This window comes from Crinia signifera, chromosome 9, assembly GCF_055691185.1.
Source record: "Crinia signifera chromosome 9, ASM5569118v1, whole genome shotgun sequence".
Lineage (NCBI taxonomy): Eukaryota > Metazoa > Chordata > Amphibia > Anura > Myobatrachidae > Crinia > Crinia signifera.
In genome coordinates this window covers 119,113,064-119,129,663 of record NC_139225.1, presented here as the reverse complement: position 1 = coordinate 119,129,663, position 16,600 = coordinate 119,113,064, and the positions used below count along the sequence as shown (strand labels likewise).

General features: G+C 45.9%; 1 protein-coding gene across 2 annotated transcripts in view; it reads right to left on the bottom strand.

Annotated features, from left to right (window-relative positions):
• LOC146035892 (sodium- and chloride-dependent neutral and basic amino acid transporter B(0+)-like) overlaps nucleotides 1-16,600 on the bottom strand; it is a 41,639-nt gene that overhangs the window by 21,018 nt on the left and 4,021 nt on the right. For both annotated transcript variants that reach the window (XM_083159590.1, XM_083159589.1), the window contains exons 2-6: nucleotides 15,177-15,308; nucleotides 11,782-11,943; nucleotides 9,062-9,194; nucleotides 1,839-1,971; nucleotides 105-245 (exon numbers count right to left, since the gene is read on the bottom strand). In XM_083159590.1, coding sequence (XP_083015716.1) covers nucleotides 105-245; nucleotides 1,839-1,971; nucleotides 9,062-9,194; nucleotides 11,782-11,943; nucleotides 15,177-15,282 — 675 coding nt within the window. In that variant the 5' untranslated portion in view covers nucleotides 15,283-15,308. The remainder of the gene's footprint in view (nucleotides 1-104; nucleotides 246-1,838; nucleotides 1,972-9,061; nucleotides 9,195-11,781; nucleotides 11,944-15,176; nucleotides 15,309-16,600) is intronic.

The following is a 16,600-nucleotide window of genomic DNA, read 5'->3' as shown; positions in this document are numbered from 1 at the left end:
TATAAAATAGCACTTTATGGAAGGTTCACAATTATGACCATAAATATAGTTATTACATGCAATGAGACCAGTTATAAATGTTAGTGTGCAGTGATCACACTTACCTCTGCCTCCATTATTTTTGAAATGTTTGATTGTCTCCCAATATAAAAGTCAATGCCTTCAAATGCCCCTTCTAGGGTCACACCTCGGACCAGTAGTATGATAAGGACAACGTATGGGAATACGGCAGTGAAGTACACTACCTGGAAATCAGAATGTACAAAACGTCATTTATTTGTTGACTAAGGGACATATTCAATTGTCACATTCTTGGAAATGGTATAGATTGTCCTTGGCCTATACTGTCTGTACAAGAGGATGCCGTTTGCACCATGTACTCACATGCATCTCCTCAACGTCAGCAAACATTGGGCCTGTTTCAGGGCCTGGCTGCGTATGTTTGCTGCCTAGCGAACAGGTGCGAATCCCCCATTTGCATGCGAGGGGAGGGGTACGCTTACACATTCCATGGTCACTCACCATTGAATGATTTTTCACCTGTTCGCAGATAAAAGTCAGGCTAGACTGACTTTTATTTCTGTCGGAGATGGCTGAATTTGGGGCAGGCGCTGATGTCATGTGACGTCAGCCGCCCGCCCCGAGCAGGCATTGACACACTCGCGTTCGCAGGGGAACATCCAGCGTTTTAATGGGGACGCCCATAAAATGTTGGGCGTTCCCCTGCCCGCCCCCTTCCTTCCTTCACAAAGCAAACCCTTTGGTGAGTATGCTACTCGCTGAAGGCATTCGCAAAGGGGGTCTGCACATGCCCATATTTATCCAGGTGCATGTGCACATCCGCACCATCGGAGGGAGGGCGGGGTGGGGGGGTGTCACAAAATCATAATTACTTTATGGCGACAGGCCTCAAAACCAGACATTTGGTTTAGAGCTATGTAGTTTTAGGTATATTATTAAATAAGAAAACAAAGGGCCTGTTTCAGACCTGATTTCTGGCACACACCCGCAACCAGCCCCCCGCCCCCCTGCAGTTGCTTTCTGTTCATGGTCCCGGCGCCTGTACAGTGCATATTTATTCAAAGGGACTGGTGCATGCACAGTGTCAGCAACTGTACTGCGCATTCTCATACCCCACAGCCCATAGGAGCCGAATTTGGTTGAATGTCAAGTTAGTCAGTGACTTCCTACAGGAAGCCAGTTCTTTGCCTATAGCAGCCTGGACTGGCAGTCCTGTAGGGAGGGAACACCTCCCAGTGGGATTGCTAGGTCAGACTTACAATAGGCAGTCACTGCCAGTCACAGTGAAGCCAGTGCAGTCTCACGGACTACATCTGACTTCACTTAGGCTGAGCACAGTGGCAGATTTTACTGGAGGGGCTGCAGACCTGCAGCCCATAGGTAAAAACTGCCACTGGTGTGTATGCAGCATTAGAGTTGGTTCCGGGTTACGCACAGACTGCACACAGTAGGAAAATCATTAGATGGTGAGAAAATAACAAATAGATTTGTGGCTATTCGCCAATCTGTGATATTTACGCAAGCCTTTCACAGAACTCACAGGGTGGGTATTTACTCTGGCGGAAGACGGCTATCAGATTGCCGGGCTCGGCTAAATCACCCAGCAGCGATCATGTCTGAATAACCCACAAAATACGCCCTACATCACATATGTACTTTTAGAGGCACATACAGCTGTAATACATGTGCAACACTGGCACAGATTGTACAGTATACAGTGGAATGACAGAGACATACAGTATAACAATGGCAGGAAACAACAACACAAAGAGGGATACTTTGGATTGAGTGCTGACGAGTATGTATTGTTACTGTACCTTCCCTGATGATTTTATTCCTTTATGAAGGGATGCTCCAACAATTATCCAACCTAAGAGTAGGCAAAGAGCTAGGTACCAAACCACTTCACCAGTTTCATCCATGCTACTAGAGCGACGCAGTGTTACTTTGCTGCACAGAACAATAAGGAAAAATGTGTTATGGGCTAAGAGATGACAATTCATTATAGCTGGTAGCGAGGTAAGTGTGTGGCTATTGTAAGTCAGAATCATCATCATCATCAACCAATGGCAATGAGCATTCCTGTGCAGTACCAATGGTGTGGTATGGCTGAAGTTTCACAAGTGACCACCTCCTAGTCGCTGCCCAGGAACGCCCATCGCTTGACTACTTCATTTCTAATATCAGCGATCCCGTACACAAATAGCACTTTTGTGTATACAGACAGGGTAATGCATGTGCTGTTTTGGTTTCCTGAAAAATTTGAGCATACACAGAAAAAAAGCCTGAATTGATGTCCAATACTAATTACATCATGGTATATACTACAATGGGATCCGGACTATGGTTCGATAGTCAATAGGTCTTCCACTAGCAAAATGTGGACATGGTAACATGGGAGTTTTTCACTTTTTTAATTTTTTTAAAAAAATATAAAGCTTTTTCATACTTTTCCATCCACCTGGGCTACAATTGGGAGTGGTAAAGTGGTACAATAATTGGGGTCCACGTGCTAAATTTTAACACCAAAAAAAGTGAGAAACACATGTGAACCTTCTCATGTGTTGACCATTTTCCTGTTTAGCTTTTCATTGTATTGACCTAGTGCATATTGACCTAATTGGGTTGACCTTATTACTGTCAACCTTTTAATCCACATCCTATTGTAATATACATATAGATTATACATTTAGATCCTCTCCCCCACAACTGCCGGGCCTCCAGATGACTATAGGAACCCAGGAGCCACAAGCTTGACCTGACCTAATTGACCTGATGGTTTACCACAAACCACAAGGTTCCCACAGGTACTCTTCTATGGGGATTTTTTATGTGGTGCTCCTTGATTGGCTCCTCTGTCTTCAAGTGATATAATGCACCCTGTAGGCAAGGCAGTAGGGCGAAGAGAATACATGTGTATAAATTGATTTCTTGGTTCTGTTAGGTTTGAAAACTGCGTTTTTCTAACCCCTGCGATGCCTTCTTGGACCAGAAGAGGACCAATCTAAACTGGATTATGTGAGTATTCTTTTTTTTACACGTACTCCTATGGATTCTACTGGACAAGAGGACCAAAGGAAGACATGGGATGAAGGTACACATGTATGTATGTATGTATGTATGTATGTATGTATGTATGTAAATGTTCATGTATGTTTAATAAATGTATGTGTGTACTGTGGTTATTGTAAGATTTGTTTTACAGGTGGAACTACAGTGTTTTTTTTTACCTTTTAGTAGAGTCTTATTAAACAAAGGTGAACACCTTATTGCATTCTGATCTCCTTATTCTATTCAGTTTTCATCTGAAGTTTCTCTGGACTATTCTCAGTTTTTTAGTGTGTGGAGTTGGGATAACCTGTAGTCAATCAGTTTAAGCATAGTTCCTAGAAGCACAGTGATCTGTAGATGAGTTTGTCTACAGATCTTAATAGAGTCTGTAACTTGTTCTCTTATATCTTTATGCCAGTGAGGGCACACATGTCACTGCAGTCCAACTGTGATTTAAAAAAAAATGGGGCAGATGTATTAACCAGTGTTAAGTGCAGGGATTAACGGCCGGGGCGATGTATTAACAGCCTTCAAGGCGTTAATTCGCCCCGGCCGCTTCGCCAGCTCAGGGCTAGCGTTGTCCTATCCCCCACTATGGGGACAACGCTAGCCCTGCGTCTGGCTTGGGCTGCGCTGGAGATCTCGCGGTTTTTGCGAGATCCCGCGCATGCCCAGTGTGGCCGGCCGGGGGACAGGAGATAGCGCATCAGTATTAACTGATGCGCTATCTCCAGAAAGGGACATCGCCGAAGGGGGGAGTTAACGCTCCCCCGCTTCGGCAGACAAGATGTTAATACATCTTGTCGATGTCCCTTCCTGCTTCGCCTCGCTATTGAGGCGAAGCAGGAAGTATCATAGCGGCGCGATAAGCGCTGCTATGATACATCTGCCCCAATGTATTTAAAAAAATTAAATCCTCTACCACATGTGCACTTTGAACATAAACACTGTTGACTTAATCTTAGTGCTTGGCAAATCAGTATGGAATGCTTAACATGTAAAGAATGGAGATGGTGGTGTTATGCTGTGGGGCTGTTTCAGCTGCTTCTGTTCCTGGACTTCCCTGGTAATGTATGATTGCCATCCCCTGTGGGGAGCTAGGTAATTGATTGTAAGCTTGCAGCAGGGCCCTCCTACCTTCAAGTCTTGTTACCCAGTTTGTTTTATCACTGTCTACTATTGTAAAGCGCAACGGAATCTGCTGCGCTATATAAGAGACTGTAAATAAGAAAGGTGTTTCACCACAGGTGATGGCAATCCTACTTTCTAGGCAGTAGCAGAGCATTTTCTCCCTCATGGAGAGGGTCATGTAGGTATGTATGGTTGTACACAAGGTGCAATTGCCTTTTTATTTAATCAAATCAGAATCCAATCACACGGCAAGGCAAAGACATTAGGGCCCTCATTCAGGTTCATGCGTTTGCATGCACATTCGCAAGCACTCTTACGAAAAAAAACCACACGCACGCATCGGGCGAAGGCACGCCCACAGTGCTTGCGAAATCATTCGCACGCAACCATACTAAGAAGGGGGGTGGACTATCATTGCGCGTACGTGTAACTGGTCGCACGCACCCACACTTTTTCGTACGCACACTCATCTCAGTCTGCTAACGAACATGCTCTACTCCCCAAATGTTAGCAAACCAAATACTAGTATGCACGCAGCAAACATCCTCTCACACATCAATTAAATCACATCACCCTCCTCAATTATTTCCATGTGCTACAATAATCAACTTTGCAAGCAAATTACATTGACACAATAGAGCTGAATTTAATCATGTTTCCTCATTATCTAAAGTGGCTTCCCTAATAAGTTGCAAAAGGAACATACTACTTATCCCTCAGTACATTTATATTTAATATGTTTACATGTGTAACTGTAATAAATGAGGTGACACATGTCGACTAATGTTGACAGGGGCAACATGCTAAATATAGCAGAGTAGAAATGACAATAGTGGTGGTATGTTACATAAGGCAAATTTATAAGGGTGGGATTTGTTTGGTTTTAGCGCATTGGTTTGGTCAAAATAACTTTAGCAACAGAAGAAGTTTGGGTACTTGTGTATTTTGGCGGCGCCCGTCGTGGGCATCGTGTGCCTTAACTTTAAGGCACAGGACGCGACGCGATGGACGCGATTTCTCCATAGGCTTCAATGTTAAAATATTTTTAACATTGAACCCGATGGAGAAATCGGGTCCATCGCGTCGCGTCGTGTGCCTTACAGTTAAGGCACACGACGCGACCGACGCGACCGACACGATTTCTCCATAGGCTTCAATGTTAAAATATTTTTAACATTGAAATACTGTCGGTCGCGTCGGTCTTGTGCCATTATAATGGCACAAGATCAAATGTAGTTGATAAAGTCCATCTAACATAGAAAACAATGGGAAATGGGCCAATATGGCCCATTTCTCATTGTATATGGCCCCGTCATGTCCAAATATAAATGCCCCCCATTGTCAGGCGCACCCCAGTATTGACGCCAACCCGAAGCGTGGCGAGCGTAGCGAGCCCGCGAGGGGCGGCGGTACGCGTCCTACGACCTTTTCATACCCCTACTATCCACGTCGGCGTGGAGTTGAGAATAGAATAGTGTGGCGAGCGCAGCGAGCCACCGAGCCCGAAGCGTGGCGAGCGCAGCGAGCCCCGCGAGGGGACGCGGATACCTTCACAGGTATCCGCGTCCCCACGCGGGCTTCACAGGTGTCCGCGTCCCCTCGCGGGGCTCGCTGCGCTCGCCACGCTTCGGGCTCGGTGGCTCGCTGCGCTCGCCACACTATTCTATTCTCAACTCCACGCCGACGTGGATAGTAGGGGTATGAAAAGGTCGGAGGACGCGTACCGCCGCCCCTCGCGGGCTCGCTGCGCTCGCCACGCTTCGGGTTGACGTCAATACTGGGGTGCCGCTCACAATGGGGGGGCAGTTATATTTGGACATGACGGGGACATATACAATGAAAAATGGGCCATATTGGCCCATTTCCCATTTTATTCCATGTAAAATGGACTTTATCAAGTCCATCTTATCTTGTGCCATTATAATGGCACAAGACCGACGCGACCGACACGATTTCAATGTTAAAATATTTTAACATTGAAGCCTATGGAGAAATCGGGTCCATCGCGTCGGTCGCGTTGTGTGCCATGTTAATGCACACGACGCGACGCGATGGACCCGATTTTTCACACACGATGGACGCGATCCTCATCGTGGGCGCCGCCAAAATACACAAGTACCGAAGTTTGTATCTGCTAACACTTGATTGCTGGTGGGATGCAATCAGAAGTTGTGCTGAGTTAATTGTCTCATGAAATCAACCATGTATTGGTGTCAATAGTGTGCAGGTGCCATTGATTTACCCATTGATTTAGCCATTTCGTGCGTGTGTTTGCTCCGTACGAATGAGCACATTACAAGGAGCAAGGTGTGCGAAACTAAAAACCTGCTTTGAGCTGGCGAAAAGTTTTGCGTTTGAGGGGAACAATCCCTCTTGCACTCATGCGAAAGCACACCCACCACTCATAGTGAACGCCCATGTGTACGCCCATGTGTACGCCCACTTTTGCTCATTATAATGGTCGCGCCCATGCTAACGCCCACTGCACGCCTACTACCTATGCAGCCGTTCGCACGGAGAAATCTACGCGAAAGTTTGCTTGCGAGTACTTTTTTATTAGATTGCACATGCGCAGTGCGTTAGCTGCACATGCGCAATGGGGGTAGCAGGGTGAAACGTGCAAATTCGCATGCGTACGCGCCAATGTGAATAAGGGCCTAGATTTGGACTATATAGTCTTGTCTGCACAGTCTATTTTTCTATTCGATTTCGATGCCACGCATCATTATTGAATGCACTAGATTTCTATTTGATTTAGCTTATATAAGCAAAATCAAATAGAAAAATAGACCACATCAAACCGTGAGGCCGATTCAGAACTGTTCATTCGGGGCCGAATTTGACCCCATCTCCCTCATGTCACCTAGCCCACATTACACTGTTACATTTTTGGGGGAAAAAAGGAATGAGCAATAGATACATTTACATTGAATCATCAGCACCATTTCCCAGCACTTTACCAAGTATAGTGTCTCTTACTAACTGCTTTGGGGCTCATCTACATTTGGATATAAGTCATTTTACAAGATTCCTCTCAGATGTAGCAGTACACACCCACGCTTCTAGGTGCCACGTTCACAATCTCTTTTCACAATCTCTCCATATATGGAACTAGACACGCCCTTTGGGTGGAGCATGACACGCCCCCTCAATGGGGCGCTGTGCAAAATTCTGCTACCAACTATAATCTCCCTGAAAAATTAGTCAAGTATGCCCTCACCTCCCCCAGTGAATTCATGGGACAAAACCATGTTACACTGATAGTGGGCAAATGTGCAGAGAGAGAGAGAGAGTTAGATTTAGAGGCATTTTTGTTTTTTTCTGTGCAGGATAATTATTGGCTGCTTTATTTTTACGCTGCAATTTAGATTACAGTGTGAACACACCCTACCCGAATTTTAAGTCCCGTACACATGGGGCAACAGGGGAGCCTGTCATGAGGGACTTGCTTAAGCACGGATTGCTTAGCACACATCCCTGCACATATTTGCAATGTGTTTCTCTGGGGAAAGAACACTTGCACTGACTAGATCTTGACTGCATGCAGTCAAGATCTAGTCAGGCGATAGCGTCACGTTGGACCGTGCATCACGGTCAGGGCCGCCGAGAGGGGGGTAAGTGTGTACTAATTACTTGGGCTTGCTGGAGGGGCCCGACGGGGGCCCTGGTCCGACCTTCCTCCCCCTTCCCCCTCTGTCCCTCCCGGGCAGCAGCAGCAGCTATACCTTCTCCGTGATTAGGCCATGCCCCAAAAATTTACCGGGGCCCAGCATACCTCTCGGCGGCCCTGATCATCGTCACTGGGCTGCATACTCACAGAGCAATCCATGCTTCTTTTCTATGCAATCTAGTCAGATGGCTTACAAATAGCCTTCACATCGTCCCGTTTGTATGCCCAGTAACTCTCTCTGCACGTTACATCTACCCCACCTGCAGTGCAACATGGTTTTGTCCATTTTGCTAAAAAACAGCTTTGCAAATCAGCTCTGAATAACCCCCATAGCCTGACTCCTGGCAAATAGGATATTTCCCCATCCCTTCTAAATGGGGAAGCGGGATCTTGACATTGAGTCTACAGCAAAAAGGTTGACAACCATTTGGTCGACACCATTAGGTCAACAAACAAGAAGGTCGACAAGCAAAAAGGTAGACATGCAAAAAGTTCGACACACGCATTAGGTCAACAGTCAAAATGTCGACATGGGGTTTTTCACAGTTTTTTGAGCCTACATGTGCCGACAGGAAGTATTTCATGCCCTACCATCCCATCCACTAGGGCATGGTGGGAGAAGAATTGCGAGCAATGCGAGGGGATGCGGTGCACTTCAAACTGTGTCCATGTCAACTGTGTTGACATTTGGGTAAAAAAAACAGTGAAAACCCCCATGTCGACCTTTTGACTATCGACCTAATGCTTGTGTCTACCTTTTTGCATGTCAACCTTTTTACATGTCGACCTTTTTGCTTGTTGACCTAATAGTTGTCGACCTCTTTGCTGTAGATTCCTTGTCCCGCTTCCAGTGGGAGCAGGCCCCACTCCTAGTACATAAGGGCGTATAATTAATGGATAGCCACAAAAGTTTCAAGTCCCCAAAATACATTTCCAATGTAAAACATTTTTTTTTATAAATGAGCAATATATAGTTTTGCTTCAATTGAGTTTCTTTTGACCTAATATTTTATTTTGTATGGTTGTCCTGGCAAGGATTTGGCATGGAGGAAGTCAGTCAGCTGCTGTAATTCTATGTCATGACTCATGCAGTGTTTAATGCTTAAGTTGCACCAATAGATGGCAGTGGAGAACACATAAGCAATGTACATGACACAATGGTTTTAAAGCCAAGGTAAAAAGACTTACTCCCAATACTGCTTGCTCGGCATTTCCACGTCATCCAGTTCTGTAGTATTGGCAATGCAGGTCATGTTATTCTCTTCTACCCAAGTTAGATTCCCTGTGACGGTAGTATTACCCTGAAGTACACTGCATACCCCTGGATTCAGAAAAAAAAACAAATTAGATAATAGTTAGTATGTGTCTGCATTAACAGAATGGTATCTGAATTAGAATGAAAATACCATGTGGTACTTGTGTATTATAACGGCGCCCGATTTCATTTCAAATCGCATCCGATTTATCTGCCGATTTGCGGCCGATTTTCTGCCGATTTTTGGCCGATTTGATCTGCGATGCGATTTTGCGTCCGATTTTCGGCCGATTTTTTGCCGATTTTCGGACATTTCCTGATGATTTGCATGTTATTCCATCCTTGCACACCCCCAGGTACTATGCGATGGTATGCGATGTGATTTTCGGGAAAATGCCCCTGATTGTACAATTAAATATCGCATAGCAACGCATGCCAGCAAGTGGCATGCAATGCGATGTGATTTGCAAATGTTAAATGACCCCCATTGTTAACGCCACCCCCACTATCAACGCCAACCTGAAGCGTGGCGAGCGCAGCGAGCAAGCGAGGGGTGGCTGTACGCATCCTCCGACCTTTTCATACCCCCACTATCCACGTCGGCGTGGAGTTGATTTTAGATAGTGTGGCGAGCGCAGCGCGCCACCGAGCCCGAAGCGTGGCGAGCGCACGCGGATTACTTTACATGTATTCCGCGCCCCCTCGCATGTAAAGTAATCCGCGTGCGCTCGCCACGCTTCGGGCTCGGTGGCTCGCTGCGCTCGCCACACTATCTAAAATCAACTCCACGGCGACGTGGATAGTGGGGGTATGAAAAGGTCGGAGGACGCGTACCGCCACCTCTCGCGGGCTCGCTACGCTCGCCACGCTTCGGGTTGGCATTGATAGTGGGGGTGGTGTTGACAATGGCGGTGCATTTAACATTGTAAGCACCCATCAGGGTGATTGTACAATTACAAATCGAATCGCTTCACATGCATCGCATGGCATGCATCACATGCCACTATATTGCATGCGATGCACTACGATGGAAATCGGGGGTGTGCAAGGTGTGCAATAATGGAGCAGCATGCAAATTGGCCAGAAAAAGTGAAAAATCGGTCGAAAATCGGCCAAAAATCGGCCGCAAAATCGCATACGATTTTTCCATGCGATTTGCGGCCGATTTTCGGCCGATTTCGTGGGCGCCATGATAATACACAAGTACCTACCATGTTAATATACTTTTATCCTCAGGGGACATCTGGTGCACTAAGGCCTGTTCCTTTGTGTACCAAAGACGAGCATGGCAGCATAAAGGGACGTTGACTTGCAGGTAGGGCACATGAGATGCTGGGCTGCCCCCTGGAGACCATCCAATGCTGTCTCCTACACTGTGACAGGAGCCAAGTGCTGCACGTAATGTTGCAGCATCCGGCTCCTGTCGCTAAGCAGGGAATACGGTAGACATACCACTAAAGGTCACATGAAATGGTACCTATGTAGTAGACGGGCGCCCAATTAGCTTACGTACGCAGGCTTACTGAAATCGCATCGCACGCATTGCATGGTACAGTTTTGCCGTGTGATGCCATTTCACGCCCCGCTGTCAGTCAAAACTCCAGAGGCGCCAAAGGGACATGGATTACTTTACATGTATTACGCGTCCCCTCGTGGGGCTCGCTGCGCTCACCACACTTCGGGCTCGTAAACCCTATCAAATCGCATGCAATCGTATTCGATTTTGCGGGAGGTGCTATGCGATGCAATGCGATCCCCAGGGGATAAGATAGCAGTGAATAAATTAGGTAGGAAAATGGAATCGCATCGCTTAGCACGGCTATGCAATTTTCTTCCCAGAATAGCCCACTAAGCAAATTGCTTATTGGGCACCTGTCTACTACATAAGTACCCCTAAAATAGATTGTCATGGCTAAGTTCAACATGGTCAGAACACAACCATTAGAGCAACAATGGGAAGGTTGACAGTCAAACCATCGCCATCGATGGTAACGCTCATCAGCTGGCCCTGCAAGTCTTCCGCCCTTTGCTATCATTCTGAGCACCGATGTATTTTTGTGTCATTATCTCAGTTTTTTGTTCTCATGTCTGTATACTAGCTCCCTCAAATATATCCTTGTACCAATAGATTACAATCCCTTGTGACATGTGATTAAGCTGCAGGGCTGCCACTGGGAATTTTGGGGCCCGGGACTGATTTCCCCCTCCCTTTACTTACTGCCAGACTCGGCAGGTCCCGAAACACATGCTTCTTAAATGCAGGACGACGGCAGCCAATTAAATGCACCAGCTGGTGAGCCAATCAGAGCTCGTGTACCGGTGTCCACTCTGATTGGCTAACGGTACACGAACTCTGATTGACTCAAAAGCCGGTGCAGCATTTTAATTGGTGTCCGGCATCCTGCATTGAAGAAGTCTGTGCTTCGGGACCTGCTGAGTGAGAACCAAGCTCAGCGCAGGCAGCATACAGCAGAGGGTTGCTGTGGGCAAAATGATCTGTCCGGGCCCTTCCAGAGGCTGGGGCCCGGGACAACTGTACCCACAGCACCCCTCTGTCGGCGGCCCTGTTAAGCTGCATCCTGATAGGCATTTACCTTTAATTTTAAACATTGTTAAAGAATGACATTATTTCAAGGTAACTAAAAAGTCATACCTCGTATGGTCTTACTGCAGTTTTCATCAGCCCAACTGAAGCAATCGGACCAGGGTAATACCGATTGAAAGGAAGCGAACATGTAATACAAACTGTAGGCTATTATAACATTGTAGTAAATGGCCACAAATGTTGTAATGAGGACCATCGTAATACCGACACCTAAAATAAAACAAAGTCAAAAGTTAATTTATTCCATACTTGCCTGCTTTTCAAAATTAGTTTTGGGGAGATTATAGTTGGTAGCAGAATTGTGCACAGCGCCCCATTGCGGGGGCGTGTCATGCTCCACCCAAAGGACGTGTCTAGCTCCATATATGGAGAGATTGGGAAAATAGATTGTGAACGTGGCACCTAGAAGCGTGGGTGTGTACTGCTATATCTGAGAGGAATCTTTTTAAATGACTTGTATCCAAATGTAGTTGAGCCACAAAGCAGTTAGTAAGAGCTACTATATTTGGTAAAGGGCTGGGAAATGGTGCTGATGATTCACTTTAAATGTCTCTGTCTCTCATTCCTTTTTCCCCCCAAAATGTAACAGTGTAATGTGGGCTAGGTGGAATGAGGGAGATTGCTAGACTAATCAGGGAGAGAGGGAGATTGCTGCTATTTCAGGGAGTCTCCTGCAGAATGCAGGAGGGTTGGTAACTATGATTTATTCTACATAAAACAAGCATGCCACATCTAAGTAATCTGTATAAAGGCCCATACACACTGGGCGACTTTGAGCTGAAAGCCGCTCAAAACACCAAGCGGTGATGCTCCCGCATTATCGACGGGAAAACCACTCATCTGCTGGTAATACCAGCAGATGAGTGGCTTTGAGGACAGCTTTGCATAGCGCTGCGCTATTCAAAGCCGTCCGCCCCCCCCTCACCCCCGTGCGTGCTGACAGCGCTGGACAGGGGGAAAGCCGCTCAGTGTGTATGCCCTGAGCGTCTTCCCCCCACCCCCCAGCGATGACAGGGTTCATCGCTGGCCTTACACGCTGGCATAGGTGTGCGCAGCACATTTTATTAGGGGGTGCACCATCAAAGGGGTGTGAGTAGCTCCACCTATTGGGCATGTCTAACACCGCCAATCAGGCGTGTCTTCCGTCATCTATTGGCACTCGCTACAATATAAAAAGTCTCTCAGCTACATCATAATCTCCTGCCTATTTCAGTTTTAATCTTCTAATTACTCTGTGTAACACTAACAGTACATGCAAATAAGGTCATACACATATATGGATGACGCAGGTATGTAGTAATATGACAATGGTCTAGTACAATTATCAATGCAAACACACAGCACGCACGCATCTCATAGTACAGAACGGACCGTCTATGGGCACCTTATCACCACTGTGTGTGAGTGTCACGTGATGGTGTGCTTGTGTTTGTTTTGTTTTATATCTTTGTTTGTTTATGTACTTCTGTTAATGACCAGTCAAGTCTCGTGAGAAATATCATCACCCTTCGAAATGAAGGTGTTGCCCGTAGCAACCAAATAGAGTGCGGCTATCATTTATCTAGCACAGGCTTTAAAACGCTAGCTTGAAGGTGATTTGTTCCTAAGAGCAACACCCCAACTTGTCCTCTTTTAGAAGCTTTCATAGATTTCTGACTCAAAACAGACAGAAATCACTTTAGCATACCTTCCAGTGATCTCCATTTAGTCCAGACAGTCACAATTTGAGGGAGCTGTCCTGACTGGCAGTTGTAAGTTATGCCCCACTGACAGATGCCCTTTTTGTGCAAGGAGTACCAACATCAGGGGCCATTGACTGTGGCACTTATGGGGTATTTTTTATCTGCAATAGGAAGAGGTTGGAGTGGACCATTTGTTAAACCAATACCAGACGTGCCCCGAATAGCAATGTCTAGGTCGACAGTCATTAGTGGTCGACGGTGGCTAGGTCGACACCTTGAAATGGTCGACATACCCAATGTCGCCATTGACAAAAGGTTGACACAAGCTCATGTTCGACCTAGACATTGTCTACCCAATGGCCGCATACCTCAGGTTATGTGACTCTCACTAATGTCACTTTCCTTTGCCCAAGTGCCTAGACCCCATTGTAATGCCCATAAGCGCACGCACAGTATGTTTTTCTGATTACTCAACTAAAAAATGTCAATAAGTATAGCGTTAGCTATTACGTAATCCCCGGTAAGGGAAGGAAAATACATGAAACCTAATCCCTGGATTTTCTATTTATTTTTGAACACACGAGTTGAATTAAATGTTCAGATTGCAAAAGGTTTTTGGACACACATTCAGGATTACTGTGGTTATAGTACTCAAAGGGCAGTGGCAAATCAGCCGTGCCAACTTCCTCATGCTTCTAACGAAAACAAAAACCATGCAAGAGATTCAAAACTACGACAGCAAACAGATTAATGTCCATAACGCCTATTGTTCTTGCTGAGACACTGGTATTAATCATGTTGTAATCAGGAATAAGACTGCTATAATCTCAGGTATGACATGTTATAGCAGAGTTTCCAAAATGTAGAAAGTTTAAAGTACAGTGAATAATTGCTGCTGTTTTGTGAAACATGTGACAGTCTATAGCCAATTAGATTCCGTTTTGAGATCCGGGTAAATCCGGGGCTGCACATCTCTAATTCATACTCAGAGAAAGTAGCACATACTTGCCTACCTTTAGAGTCTCTTCTCCGAGAGAAGCTCGAAGAGGAGACTTTCTGCAGCTTTTCCAGGGGCGGGGCTTCTCAGTATTAAGCCCGGCCCCAGCCCTGTAAATGCCATGATTCGCGGCTCTTTGGGGAGAGGGTAGCACTAAATAACGCGATTTCGCGTAATTTTAGCCCTGCCCCCTCCCGAATGAGCCGCGAACGCTGATATTTGATCGGCAGAGAGAGAGAGTGCAGGGGGCCGATGTGGGGTCCCCTCTACATGTGGGAGGCTTGCCCACCCTTCCGGGGGGCAGGGAGGGTGACCCCATTCTGGGAGGGTAGTTAAGTATGAATTAGCACCCTTTGTTAGGATGAATATCCCAAATGACAGCTGAAGCTTTCTACATGGTACTTATTTTAGTTCACTCTCTCTGACAAAATCCTTCTTAGATGGACAAAACCATGTGCACTGCAGGTGGGGCAGATGTAAAATATGCAGAGAGAATTAGATTTGGGTGAGTTATTTTGTTTCTGTGCAGGGAAAATATGGACTGCTTTATTTTTACACTGCAATATAGATCTCCCTTTGAAGTAAAACCCCACCCAATTCTAATTATCTCTGCACAAGTAACATCTGCCCCACCTGCAGTGCACATGGTTTTGTCCATCTAAGAAGGATTTTGTCAGAAAGAGTGAACTAGAATAAGGCCCTATTTGTTTAATTGTGGGTTCAAACAGGAATATGCTACAGCAATAATGCAAATGTTCTGGTACCTTGTAAAATTGGTGCAAACCTCCATACTGAGATTGGTCCCAAACTGGAAAATTGTCCCAAGGAACACTCCAGGAAGAACAGCGGGAGACCAGCAAATGCCAGCATAATTGTGTACGGTATGAGAAATGCCCCTGTGGAAAGTAATACATTAATTACTATGCAGTTTATACATTCATTTCTGGAAACAATATAAATGATGAAATGCAACCACACAAGCACATATTTTACATTATAGTAACTTTCAAGAATATTACACTATCCAGATGCAAATAAGGGTAGATGTGCTAAGCCTTGGAGAAGATGCCCAAAGCAACCAATCAGCTTTTTCACTATCAATTTAAAGACTGCTCATTAAATGAGTTAGAAGCTTGTTAGTTGGTATGCTCAACTTCACTTTATCGCAGCTAGGCTTGATAAATCTTAAATATTCTCCATTACTTACAATAATAAATGCAATAGTTTACACTAGACAGATATTGGTCTTGAGGCGAAAATTTATGCTTATGCAATTCTTGTTCCACCAACCCGTCCCAACCACAGCAGAGCAAAAGCTGCTGCTGCAGCCAGAGCAGTTTTCCAACTATCCTCCTACTCTGCTTAGCCACAGCAGGGCAAAAGCTGCTGCCGCAGCCAGAGCAGGTCTCTAACTATCAACCTACCCTACTCAGCCACAGCAGGGCAGAAGACTGCTGTCACAGCCAGAGCAGGTCTCTAACTATACACCTACAGGGGTGCCGAGAGAGGGGGGGAGCAGGTACAATTTACCTGGGCCCAGGCCTGTCAGGGGGGCCCTGGTCTGGACACACAGGGTTTTTTTTTATTTGGTGGCAAGTACCCCCAACATGGCCCATTCCATTAGGTACAAAATGCTCTGTTCCTGGACTTCCCTGCCAGTGGTAGTTACAGAGGTTGGACTCCAGCACAGTCCAAAATTCAAAGAGGGGTGTCACATCAACTGCCAGTGTGTCCAAGACAGTGATGCTTGGGGTGGCAGTATATGTGACCCCCCCTTTTGAATATTGGACTGTGCTGCAGGCTCACATCTGTAATTGCTACTGGTAAGGAAGTCCAGGAACAGAGCATTTTGTACCTAATGAAATGGGCCATGTTGGAGGGTATGTGTAAATCCTTTGCAAAGAGCATGTAACCCCTGGCAGAGCATGTTAACCCCTGGCAGAGCATGTAAATCAGGGCAGATAGGTTAATCCCTGGCACAGAATGTTAACCCCTGGCAGAGCATGTTAACTCCTGGCATGTGGTATAATATGTAATGGGTGTTTGACGTGTAATAGACATTACAGTGTAAATTTTTGCACGTGTATCCACCTTGGAAGCAGTGGTGTAACACCGGGTCCGCAGAGTGTGCGGGGATCTCCGTCCATGGGTGCCCCAGGAAGTTGTTGTACCGGGGCCCAGGATTTCT